This window comes from Hippoglossus stenolepis, chromosome 12, assembly GCF_022539355.2.
Source record: "Hippoglossus stenolepis isolate QCI-W04-F060 chromosome 12, HSTE1.2, whole genome shotgun sequence".
Classification (NCBI taxonomy): domain Eukaryota; kingdom Metazoa; phylum Chordata; class Actinopteri; order Pleuronectiformes; family Pleuronectidae; genus Hippoglossus; species Hippoglossus stenolepis.
Window position 1 is genome coordinate 9,894,352 of NC_061494.1, and position 11,636 is coordinate 9,905,987.

General features: G+C 39.9%; 1 protein-coding gene across 2 annotated transcripts; it reads left to right on the forward strand.

The window, feature by feature from the left end:
• Positions 1–4,669: 4,669 nt before the first annotated feature.
• Positions 4,670–11,614, forward strand: slc29a3 (solute carrier family 29 member 3). 2 transcript variants are annotated; one of them, XM_047342459.1, is made up of 7 exons: positions 4,670–4,802; positions 5,756–5,866; positions 6,304–6,738; positions 7,305–7,387; positions 7,797–8,023; positions 9,493–9,655; positions 10,364–11,614. In XM_047342459.1, exons 3-7 carry the CDS (start codon positions 6,415–6,417, stop codon positions 10,989–10,991), a joined length of 1,425 nt encoding a protein of 474 aa, XP_047198415.1. In that variant the 5' UTR covers positions 4,670–4,802; positions 5,756–5,866; positions 6,304–6,414; the 3' UTR covers positions 10,992–11,614. The 2 variants fall into 2 exon arrangements, with proteins under 2 accessions (XP_047198415.1, XP_047198416.1); XM_047342460.1 differs by lacking the exon at positions 4,670–4,802 and adding an exon at positions 5,075–5,383.
• Positions 11,615–11,636: the final 22 nt, after the last annotated feature.

An 11,636-nucleotide genomic window follows, 5' to 3' on the forward strand; every position in this document is an offset into this window, starting at 1 on the left:
TCGTATATAAGAGCTGCTTCGGCCCCTCCCCTGTACGACATGTTTCTGTTACTTTACACGTGAATAAATCAACTGTGAGACCAATTTAAACTAATCTGAGAACATATTGATGCCAGATTATGCAAACACACACATTTTCATCACAAATCCTTCTTCTGCATTATGACATTACACTGGTAATCAATATAGCTCATCTAAAAGTCTGCAGTGACACATTAAGTATCGAAGGTTTACACTGTGATGTTATGAATTCCCTTTGTGAAAGCACTGTTTTAGTTTTACAATACACATTCAGGGAGGATGTATTTGGTTTTAGGCTGCAAAGAAAAAATATATTTTGCAGTACAACACTTGTGCAGATTGGTCCTTCACAATAAGATGTGTCGTTGCCGAGGGGAAAGAACAGTTAAGCAGCTGTGATTTAGAAAATGGCTCCATGTTTGGACAGTGTCTCATTTAACAGGGATTAGTTCGGTGGTGTCCACTCATGTTACTCAGAGAACTGGGAGTCTGCAGCTTTTCATTCCAGCCTAACACAAATTCATTTGGTGTCATGTTTCACAGTGAAGAATTATTTTTTAAAATACTTTTCATTAAATATTTTTCATAAACCAGAGGGGTGCAGTGATTGGTATTTAACATGCTGCCCTCTAGTGCCCCCCACTGGTACATATTAGTACTGCACACCTCTCCACTGTCGATGAGCCTGTACACACAATGGTACAACAAATATAATAAACAGAAAAATACTTACAACGTGAGGGATTTTTGTATACGCTAGCTAGATTTTAATTGCCATACATTAAAAAAAAATCATATCTCAGTGTGTTTTTTTGTCAGATTAATAAAAGACAAACAAAAACAATATCAATAGAAAATAACTGACAACTTTCTCATGAAGAAACATAAAATAAATGCTCTACAATTTGTAACTATTAGATTTGTGCATTTCTCACAAAGCTAACTTTAGATGAATCAAATCTCTGTATTTAGATCAAATCAAAAACCATTGACATTTCAATATAGAAAAAGTAAAGCCAACAAACAACATCCTATAATAAGCACAGTTTCTCATGGATATGTATGTTTTTAATTCTATGTTTTTAACTTTTTTTGGTGTATTGTGTTTTTTCATTTCATGAGCTTTGTAGTAGCCAAAGTTCAAAACAAAACTCAGTTTGACTCAGTTAAGTTTCTCCAATATTTACATTTCTATTTCTGAAAGTGGTAGCCCATTCATGTAACATACTTTTTTTGTATCAGATATTATTACTCCGGTGGGAGGCCCTATTGTATTTCGAAGGATTTGTATTTCCCTTTTGAGGCTTTTTCAGGGCCTAGACATGCTCAAATTGTTACCAAAGTTTGCAGGGAATTCAAAACCCCAAAAAGTATTCTGGAGTAATTTGAAATGGGCGTGGAAAAATGGCTCAACAGCGCCATCTAAGGAAAAGCCCCTCAGTTAGCTTTCACCGATCTTCACAAAAATCGTAGCCCAGGTGTATTATGACAAGACAAACAAAAAAGGTCAGAGGTGCAATGGGAAAAAAGCAACAGGAAGCCCGCCATTTTGGATTTAGTGGCCATATTGGCCATTTTCCACATTTTTACTTTGATGTACTTGTCCCAGGGCTTTCATCAGATCAACTTCATATGGAGATGCATGTCATCACAAGAAGATGGAGATGAAAACTACCTCAAAGATCGATTTTTCGTCACACGGTGTGACCGTGGCGTGGCATCGAGTTCCAAACTAGACATGTAAGACAAGAGTCCCGGCCTGGTGACATCTACAAATAGAAATCTTGACTTAAAATCACAGCGCCACCTGCTGGCTACAGGAAGTGACATGTTTTTACTTTGATGAACTGCTCCTAGCTGTCTGTCTGTCCGTATATATATTTTTTTTTGGGACGGACAGACGGACGGATTTTATTTAATTTTTTTTATTTCAATTTTATTTTATTTAATTCTTTTTTTTTTCGTCCGTCTGTCTGTCCGTATATTTTTCTTTTTTTGGGACGGACAGACGGACGGATTTTATTTAATTTTTTTTATTTCAATTTAATTTAATTTAATTTTTTTTTTTCGTCCGTCTGTCTGTCCGTATATTTTTTTTTTGGGGGACGGACAGACGGACGGATTTTCGTCCGTCTGTCTGTCCGTATATTTTTTTTTTTGGGACGGACAGACGGACGGATTTTCGTCCGTCTGTCTGTCCGTATTTTTTTTTTTTTTTGGGACGGACAGACGGACGGATTTTATTTTATTTTTTTATTTCAATTTTATTTTATTTAATTTTATTTTTTCATCCGTCTGTCTGTCCGTATATTTTTTTGGGGACGGACAGACGGACGACATTTTTCGTCCGTCTGTCTGTCCGTATATTTTTTTTTTGGGACGGACAGACGGACGGATTTTGTCCGTCTGTCTGTCCGTATTTATTTTTTTTTTGGGACGGACAGACGGACGGATTTTATTAAATTTTTTTATTTCAATTTAATTTTATTAAATTTATTTTTTTTTTCGTCCGTCTGTCTGTCCGTATATTTTTTTGGGGACGGACAGACGGACGGATTTTCGTCCGTCTGTCCGTATATTTTTTTTTTTGGGACGGACAGACGGACGGATTTTATTTAATTTTTTTTTTTTCAATTTAATTTTATTTAATTTTTTTTTTTTTTCCGTCTGTCTGTCCGTATATTTTTTTTTGGGGACGGACAGACGGACGTGATTTTCTCCGTCTGTCTGTCCGTATATTTTTTTTTTTTGGGACGGACAGACGGACGGATTTTATAAAAATTTTATTTCAATTTAATTTAATTTAATATTTTTTTTTCGTCCGTCTGTCTGTCCGTATATTTTTTTTTGGGGACGGACAGACGGACGAATTTTCATCCGTCTGTCTGTCCGTATATTTTTTTTTTTTTGGGACGGACAGACGGACGGATTTTATTTAATTTTTTTATTTCAATTTAATTTATTAATTTTTTTTTTTTCGTCCGTCTGTCTGTCCGTATATTTTTTTTTTGGGGACGGACAGACGAGGATTTTCGTCCGTCTGTCTGTCCGTATATTTTTTTTTTTGGGACGGACAGACGGACGGATTTTCGTCCGTCTGTCTGTCCGTATATATTTTTTTTTTTGGGACGGACAGACGGATTGATAAACTGTCTGTCTGTCCGTATATTTTTTTTTTTGGGACGGACAGACGGACGGATTTTATTTAATTTTTTTTTCAATTTAATTTTATTAAATTTTTTTTTTTCATCCGTCTGTCTGTCCGTATATTTTTTTGGGGACGGACAGACGGACGGATTTCGTCCGTCTGTCCGTATATTTTTTTTTTGGGACGGACAGACGGACGGATTTTATTTAATTTTTTTTATTTCAATTTAATTTTATTTAATTTTTTTTTTTCGTCCGTCTGTCTGTCCGTATTTTTTTTTTTGGGGACGGACAGACGGACGGATTTTCGTCCGTCTGTCTGTCCGTATATTTTTTTTTTTGGGACAGACAGACGGACGGATTTTCGTCCGTCCGTCTGTCCGTATATTTTTTTGTTTTTGGGACGGACAGACGGACAGATTTATTTATTTTTTTCGGACGTCTGTCTGTCTGTATTTATTAGTATTTTTTTGGGCGGACAGACGGACGGATTTTATTTAATTTTTTTATTTCAATTTAATTTAATTTAATTTAATTTTTTTCGTCCGTCTGTCTGTCCGTATTTTTTTTTTTCAGACGGACAGACGGACGCTCCATATATTAATATTAGTGCAGGGTCATAGCGCCACCTACTGATCAGTGTGATAATTATGTTGTTGTAACATTGTCCAATTGACACAAAATTGCTCACGCTACATCAGAGCCCCTACTTGAACAGATCTATTAGTCTGACAACAGGAAGTAAGCTTTGTTTTACAACTATCATTCGATTTACATAAAATGTTCACAGTGTGATGTGCAATTGATAGCGTGGACCGTAATGAGCAATTAGCAGGCAAGGATCGACATAGCGTGACGGACGCAGGAAGTGAAGCGTTTGTCCTTGCCGCAGTGAGCAAAACGCATGCAACGCGGAGACGTGCCCTTGGTCATTGATCGCTCTCTCCACTAACCGCAACAGGCTTCAAAATGCGTGTGCTCGGGCCCGTTAGTGCTACAATGTAGCCCTAGTTGTATGTGATTTTCATATCGCAACCATTTTGGGGTTGTTGTTTTTTATTGCTTTTCAACAGGATATTTAAGAACTGTAGGTCAGTAGCATCCACTACTACAGGAACAGCATATTTTTTGAATAACAATTTAGCATTATTTGTGCAAGTAAAATCTTCTACGATAATTGAATGAACTCATTTATACTCTATTCCAGCTGTGCCGTAAATAAAAGCTTCCGGTATAGCTTTTATTTTGGAAAGGATGTACCGGAAAATTAGCAAACTGATGATAATAACAGCGGTTCCGGTTTGTGGGTCTGGCTTTCAGATTAATAGAAGTAGGTAACTTTTATTATTTTATTTGTACTTTAAAAATACACAAATTCTCTAACTATATAAATTACTGGATAAACACGATGGTTCAATTCTGTGAAATATACGTTTTTAATCAGTCTGCTTTAGATTTGTGCAGACGACGCTTTTATTCTGAAAGGCTCGCCCCGGATGTGTCACTGTTGTTACTGTCGGGGCTGGAGAGTCAGCTGACCATAAAATAAAGTCAGGTCGTGAAATGGATTTAAATGTCAGAGTAAGTCTTCACGAGAAGACAGAAACAACAGACAAGTCCCCCCCACCACACAGGTACGTTTATATTTGACTTCTTTAGCTCCAGCAGCTCGGTTACGTGGGTTGGTGCCTCAGAGCTTAAGTTAGCTTAGCTTCTAATATTTGGAAAAAGGAGTTTGGACTTCACTCTAAACCTCCACATGTGTCGCCTGAGGATCATAACAACGCGGACTGCGGCAGAATTAGCGCGTTTCTTTTTGCGTGACGTGGTGTGAATTGAGTAAGTGAGAGCAGCTGTCTGCGGGGATAGGGATCATACTTCCTCGATCCAAACTGTCGCCGTGACGTTTGATTGTTTTCACATCGCGTAGCTACTTGTCCTTCCACTGGTTTTCTGGCTGACCATCATGTGAACACTGGTTCCTCATTGGTGACGCACGCGAGGCTGTTTGGGTGCCAGATCAGCGTTTTTGTTGTCATGTCAGTCAAACCTTCACCGCCTTAAATAGTGCAGACTATCGACATCTCATTGTGCAAGAAAGTCTTGAGTTTCTTTTTGCTGTCTCGTCTCGTGCCTGCACCAGCCCAGCCCTTAATTTCCAACATGTGAGGGTGTGGAGAGGAGGCGCAGGATCAAACTGCTGTGACTGCACAAAGTCAGTATAACGAGTCGATCAAGCGCATGCCTTAATAAAGGACATGTGGTTGCATTTAACTTCCAGGAATACGCTGGTGTATGAGAACGGACAGTCCGTGACCTGTGTGGGAGCAGCGGGTTCACATCCACACACTGCTGCCAGATACTAATGATGAGCACTGTTAGTGCAGTGATGTCACATTCCTCATCAGCTCCATCACCATGGAGATGATGCCACTGTTTAATCCTGTAACTTTCTGATCCCTATTTAAACAACAGTGTGTCATGTTCTCGGTTTTGTGCTGAGCATGCAAGTCTCGCATTGTCGTAGACACGTTTGGAAAAGACTTGTTTGTATCCCCAGAGGCTAATTATCATCCTTGCATTGTAGCGTCGCAGGATCTGAACATCTGGACTGATCTCTACCAGCTACAGTTTGGAAATATATCCAGACTATGGCTTCAGAACAACCACTGTCTGTTGTGGACAAGCACAAGTAAACGTAAGTATAATCCAATTTCAATAGTAGCGCTGAGTAAAGTGGCTAAAAATGATGTCAAGATAAAAAATATTCATATAAGTCAATATTGCTTATTATCATGATAGATGTCACATGCTCATTACTTTGACTGATTCTTGCTCCTGATGGAAGGTTGTGGTTTTAGACTATTGTCTATGAGCAGAGAATGAAAACTGCTTGATAAACAGCAAAGTGTTTTATAAATCTGAGGTGGATCAACTGTGTGTTGTACATCCTCACTGAGCGTACACAATACATAAGTAATGTATTGATATATATTTGACCTTTGTTATATTGTTATTGATAACAATATATTTACCTTGTTTTACTTTACAGCCATATGCAATAGTGTTATAATGTTGCAGTGATTTTCTTATTGAATTTTTTTTTTAAACTTGTGGTTTTCTTCTCTTTCCCAGGTCTCTGTTTAACACCTCCTGTCTTGTCTCCTGTTCTTCTCACTACCTCAACATTCCCTGTTCTCTCTCATCTTTACGTTCCGAGTCTCCTCTATTCTTCTATCTGTAAAAATGGACGTCCCAGAGCCGGTGCAGCCCAGTCTCAACTCCTCCTATGTTCCGACTGCTCTCGGCAACCACAACATATCTGAGGACGAGGACAACGAGGACCAGAGTCCCTCTGCGTCCCTCCTGCCCAAACATTCGTCAGTGCCTCTGGCCGTGCGCTACAGTCCGGAGGACTCCTATTGTCTCGTGTACATAATCTTCTTTCTGATGGGTATCGGCTCCCTGCTGCCATGGAACTTCTTCATAACAGCCAAACACTACTGGCTCTACAAACTGAGTAACAACACTAATCCCAGCAACAGTGAGGATCAACGTTCACATCTCAGTGTGAGTGGATGGGACGACAAACTAAACACAAAGTGGTTTTATTGTTCACGTGTGAACACAGGAATCGTGTGACAGATGTGAGGACTCAGTGTCCTTTCACATTTGTCATCCATTCCAACCCAATCACACTATTAGAAATGCCAGAGGCTTGTCAAAGAGGGATAAGTTAAAGTCAGAAATGGTCAAAGAAAAGTATCTTCCCTCTATTGATTTAAATGTCTTCACAGTTAATTACCACGGTTGATTATGTGGTTTCTGTTTCGCTCCATCTGTACAATACAGCTACTGCCACTTCCTGATGGGATGCAGAGATAAATTATTGATGACATGCACTATGTTGAAATAGTTGAGCAAACAACAGCCAAAAGACTTTTAGTCAAGATTTGCTTTTCTGTAAAAAAAAACAACAATACAATGTTCAGATTAGAAAACGACTTTTATATGAGTGAAACAAATATGACAAAGAAACGTTTGTTCTCCTTCTCCTCTCATTTCCTCTTTGTTTGAGATGATATTTGAATACATGGGTGTGTGCTGTTGTGTTCAAGAAACTCTTCTGTTCACAGGACTACTTTGAAAGTTATCTGGTCATTGCCTCCACGGTTCCTTCTGTGCTGTCTCTGGTACTCAACTACATCCTAGTTAACAGGTTGACACACACACACACTCACACTCTCACAGCTCCCTTGTTGAGTCTTGCTGAGTTCACCATGACAGATAGTATTGGGTACATTTCGCACAGTTTCACTGTGTTTACTTGTTACAATGGTACATTTGTCCTTTTCTACATCCTTACAGCTTTATTAATCCTGTGTTTCTTTACATTCTGTCTGGAATTAGATTAGTCTGTTCTGGTTTGAGATCATTTTAGGGGTTGATAAAGGGATGTTTCGTCAAATCTCTGCAGCAGAATACATTTATATTATTTGTGTAGATAATCAAATCTCACCTTTTGTGTGGAGTCAATATAGTTCATATCTTATCTTTCACAAAACATCTCATATCAATTAGAATTTCTGCCTAATCCATGAACATCTGTGGGTTTTCTATGCTGGTAGGTTGTCTTCCAATGTCCGGATCCTGGCGTCTCTCTTTGTGATCCTGGTGGTGTTTGTGGTGACCACGGTGCTGGTGAAGGTGGACGTGTCAGACAGCAGGGGGGAGTTCTTTGTCGGGACTCTAGTCAGCGTGGCTGTCGTCAGTGGGGCCTCCAACCTCTTCTCTGGCAGCGTGTTTGGCATCAGTGGACATTTCCCCATGAGGATCTCTCAGGCTCTTATATCAGGTACTGTCCTCATTCAGGTGGGGAATGTCGTTCAGTGTTTTTGTTATAGTATTTACACAGAACCACAAAATGAGTGCTAGCGCTGCTTCAGACCTGTGCTCACTTTTTAAGAACCTGTTTCTTTTCCATGGGCTGGAGCCGGCTTAGAGTCACATCATTACGTCACCATATAAGTCTCTGATTTCCCAGTGGGCGATTGATCAGTTCATTTGCTGATATAATGGTCTGCCTCCTCAGGAATTGATTCAACTGGGTATACACATTATCAACACTGATCCCAACATAATGTTCGATACTTTTCTTAAATGGGTCAAATCTTTTTTTCATAGCTGTGCACATTCATTCCTTTATTCAGCCCCCCCTGACTCCGCCCACTCTCTTCCTGTCTGTCTCGCGCTGTCACGCAGACAAACACCAACACACAGACACGGTGTCATCATACACATCTGTAAAGTCAGACCGGGTAAAACCAACATATTTTGGTCTTCATCAACACAAATGTCAGGTTTATGTGCATACAGAGCTTTGAAGTGAGATCGATACAAGTGGTCACATCAAAGTTGTGGTTGATCTTGTTAGTCATGATAATCTCGTGCCCAGCCTCTGGCGGAGGCGGTTCTTACTTCTAGATCAGTTGGTGCCACTCTGGAACCAGTGTTTCTGGCTGAGAGGCAGTTCTTTGGCTGTGGAAACACAAATAACTGATTCCAGACAAGCTACTGGCTCTGAACTGCCTTTGTGGAAAAGGGGAATAAATGATCCAGTTTTGGAACCTTGTTTTCTACGTTTTGCATATTTATGCAACACTTCTCTAATGCCTCAAACTTTAGGTCGAGTGCACTGTCTTCTATATTTGTATTATGCAAGACCACTATAGTGGCACATTAGACTTGTTTTTCAATCAATTAATATTTTTAAATTTATTCAAAGCAACACTATACAACTTGTACCTTTAAAATTGCAGCAGACATGCACTGAACTCTGCAGATCCTCCGCAGATTCTCCAGAGGACTTGCATGTGTGAATTCAAATGTCTTCAAGAGTAATGCTGAACTGTAGATCAGTTAAAAAGATCTAGAAGTCATTAAAAACCAGCGTTCATCTCCCATATTCACAGAGGAACCTTTTAAAATATCAAGAATTCTAAACAGAGTTTGATGTATTTGTTGTATCTTCTGATTCAAGAAGCCGGGGATCATGGGTAATATCTACTGCTCAGTTGTTTCAGTTCGGTGAGTGAGACAATGCAGGCGGAGCTCCACTCAACACATTGAGATTGTTTAATCTCTACATGAAAACCAATTAATCGCTTCGACATGGAAGCCAACAGAATAAATCACCCTGTGTGGCTGTTGCTCGGTAAAACTTGCATAGTGTTGCTTTAACATAGAGGTAATTATGGCAGGTAGTTCAAAGTTCTATTCTTAAACAACTGCACAATAAGCTGATTCTCATTATTTTTGTCTCAGGTCAGGCTATGGGCGGCACGCTGAGTGCAGTAGCAGCAATAATGGACCTGGCGCTCACAAAGGACGTGACAGACAGCGCTCTGGCCTATTTCCTGACAGCTGACTTCTTCATTCTGCTCTGTATCATCACATATCTGCTGCTGCCAAAACTGGCATATTCAAGGTCAGATGCAGACCAGGATATTGTTGGTCCCATTTAGATACATATACTACCTACCAAACCTGTCAGTTACTTTCATCATAATGAATATCATAGATTTTAAATAGTTACCTCTGCTAAGGAGGTTATGTTTTCACCGCTATCTTATTTTATGTGTTTGTACACAGAAAACCTTTCCACAAAACTTGGTGGAATTATGTGGTAGGGGTCAAGAAAGAGCCAATGTGTCATTTTGCATACTACCACCAGATGGTGCCCAAAGTTAGAAAAGTTTAAATCCCAAACAATGGGTTTAAATTGGTAAAAAAATAATTCTACTAAATATTCCAAATTTACATGCATCAGTTATTTTGTATGTGCAGTTAAATTTTACATCTATCTAAAACTACCATTTAGATCAGGAGCAGTGCACATAATAAACACTTTTTATTTTCATTTTTCTAATGTACTTAACATAATGATTTTGAACTCATTTTAAGTTTGACCTGCCCCTTTAGTCAGAGTAATAACGACCTTATAATAAAACTGTCAGACGACTACATCAATACATCTTGTTCAAGTGCAGCTATATTATAAAATAATGATTCATTACATTAAGAGCAATTTAAAGCTCTGTTGCAGCTGTTAAGACTTCAGATAAAATTCAGAATGACATCTCACTCTTCAAAAGTTATTGGAGCATTTATGCTGCATCCCGCTTCTTTCCCCTAGACACTACATGCTGGCAGCAACATGCACCAGTGCAGGAGTGATGACAGAAGATGGAAGTGACGGCGCAGTGAGCAGAGTCTCTACCCCACCACTGCGTCCCATCCTGAGGAAGACGTGGGTGCTGGGCTTCAGTGTCTTCTGCGTCTTCTGCATCTCTATAATGGTGTTCCCTGCAGTATCCTCAGGGATCCAGTCTGTTAACAAGGACAGCGGCAGCCCCTGGACAACCACTTACTTTGTGCCCCTCACCAGCTTCCTCCTGTACAATCTAGCAGACTTCTGCGGCAGGCAGGCCACCGCCTGGCTGCAGGTCCCAGGCCCCACCAGCCGAGTCCTGCCGGTGCTGGTGATGTGTCGCACCATCATGGTCCCACTTCTCATATTCTGTAACTACCAGCCAAGGGACCACATTCACACAGTGCTATTCAAACATGATGCTTTTCCTGTGCTGTTTAATTGCATGTTAGGCCTCTCCAATGGCTACTTAGGCACTCTACCAATGATCTATGGACCAAAGGTGGTCCCTCGGGAGCTGGCAGAGGCCACAGGAGTGGTCATGTCCTTCTTCCTCACTCTGGGACTGGCGGTTGGCTCTGCATTCTCTGTGCTCATCGTGCACTGCATCTGATCATGCTGTGAGGCAATCGCCCTGTCATGTCCAGTGGTATAATGGAGTAGGACAGATGAGGTAGTTTGCCCAGTGCTGATGAAAAACCAGGGCTTCAAACCAAAGCACATCAGTACAGCCAGGTGTTTTATGTGGAAAAACTGACAAGCTGCTCATTGCCCCTCTTGTCTAAAAAGCCTTAACTCCTTCATACCTCACATTAAAAGCACAGAGTTTACACTGATGTGGCTCATTATGAGCCAGAGGGGCCGAGCCTACATCTATACATGTTTGAAATGAGGAAATGGCTCCTAGAGCGAGAGTTGCAATCTATGCAGTCCATAAGGGACAATTCATTAAACATTTTTTTATTTCATTTTGGAAAATGCATGTTGTAGATATTTCAAGGTGATATAGATGCCGGGGGTGTTAAATATTTAGTTCAACCTAAATGAACAAACTTGCCAGTGGTAAGGAAAGACCACATCTTTCTGAGGGACACAGGTGGGAAAATGTCTGTGTGCTCAATGAACAGGATGTTGATTTGTCTGTAACTGAACTTGATCACACAATGATAAACTGAACATTTCCAATAACTTGTGGATTGACTTTATCACGCATTATAAACTAAACAATTCCAACAACAGCTTGTGGATTTCAGTTATT

What these genes read in the sequence shown, in the direction of transcription:
- slc29a3 (XM_047342459.1), top strand. Translation starts at nt 6,415, where the DNA reads ATGGACGTCCCAGAGCCGGTGCAGCCCAGTCTCAACTCCTCCTATGTT. An exon ending in ATCAACGTTCACATCTCAGT is followed by an intron (nt 6,739 to 7,304) that starts GTGAGTGGATGG and finishes TTCTGTTCACAG; the next exon opens with GACTACTTTGAAAGTTATCT. An exon ending in AACTACATCCTAGTTAACAG is followed by an intron (nt 7,388 to 7,796) that starts GTTGACACACAC and finishes CTATGCTGGTAG; the next exon opens with GTTGTCTTCCAATGTCCGGA.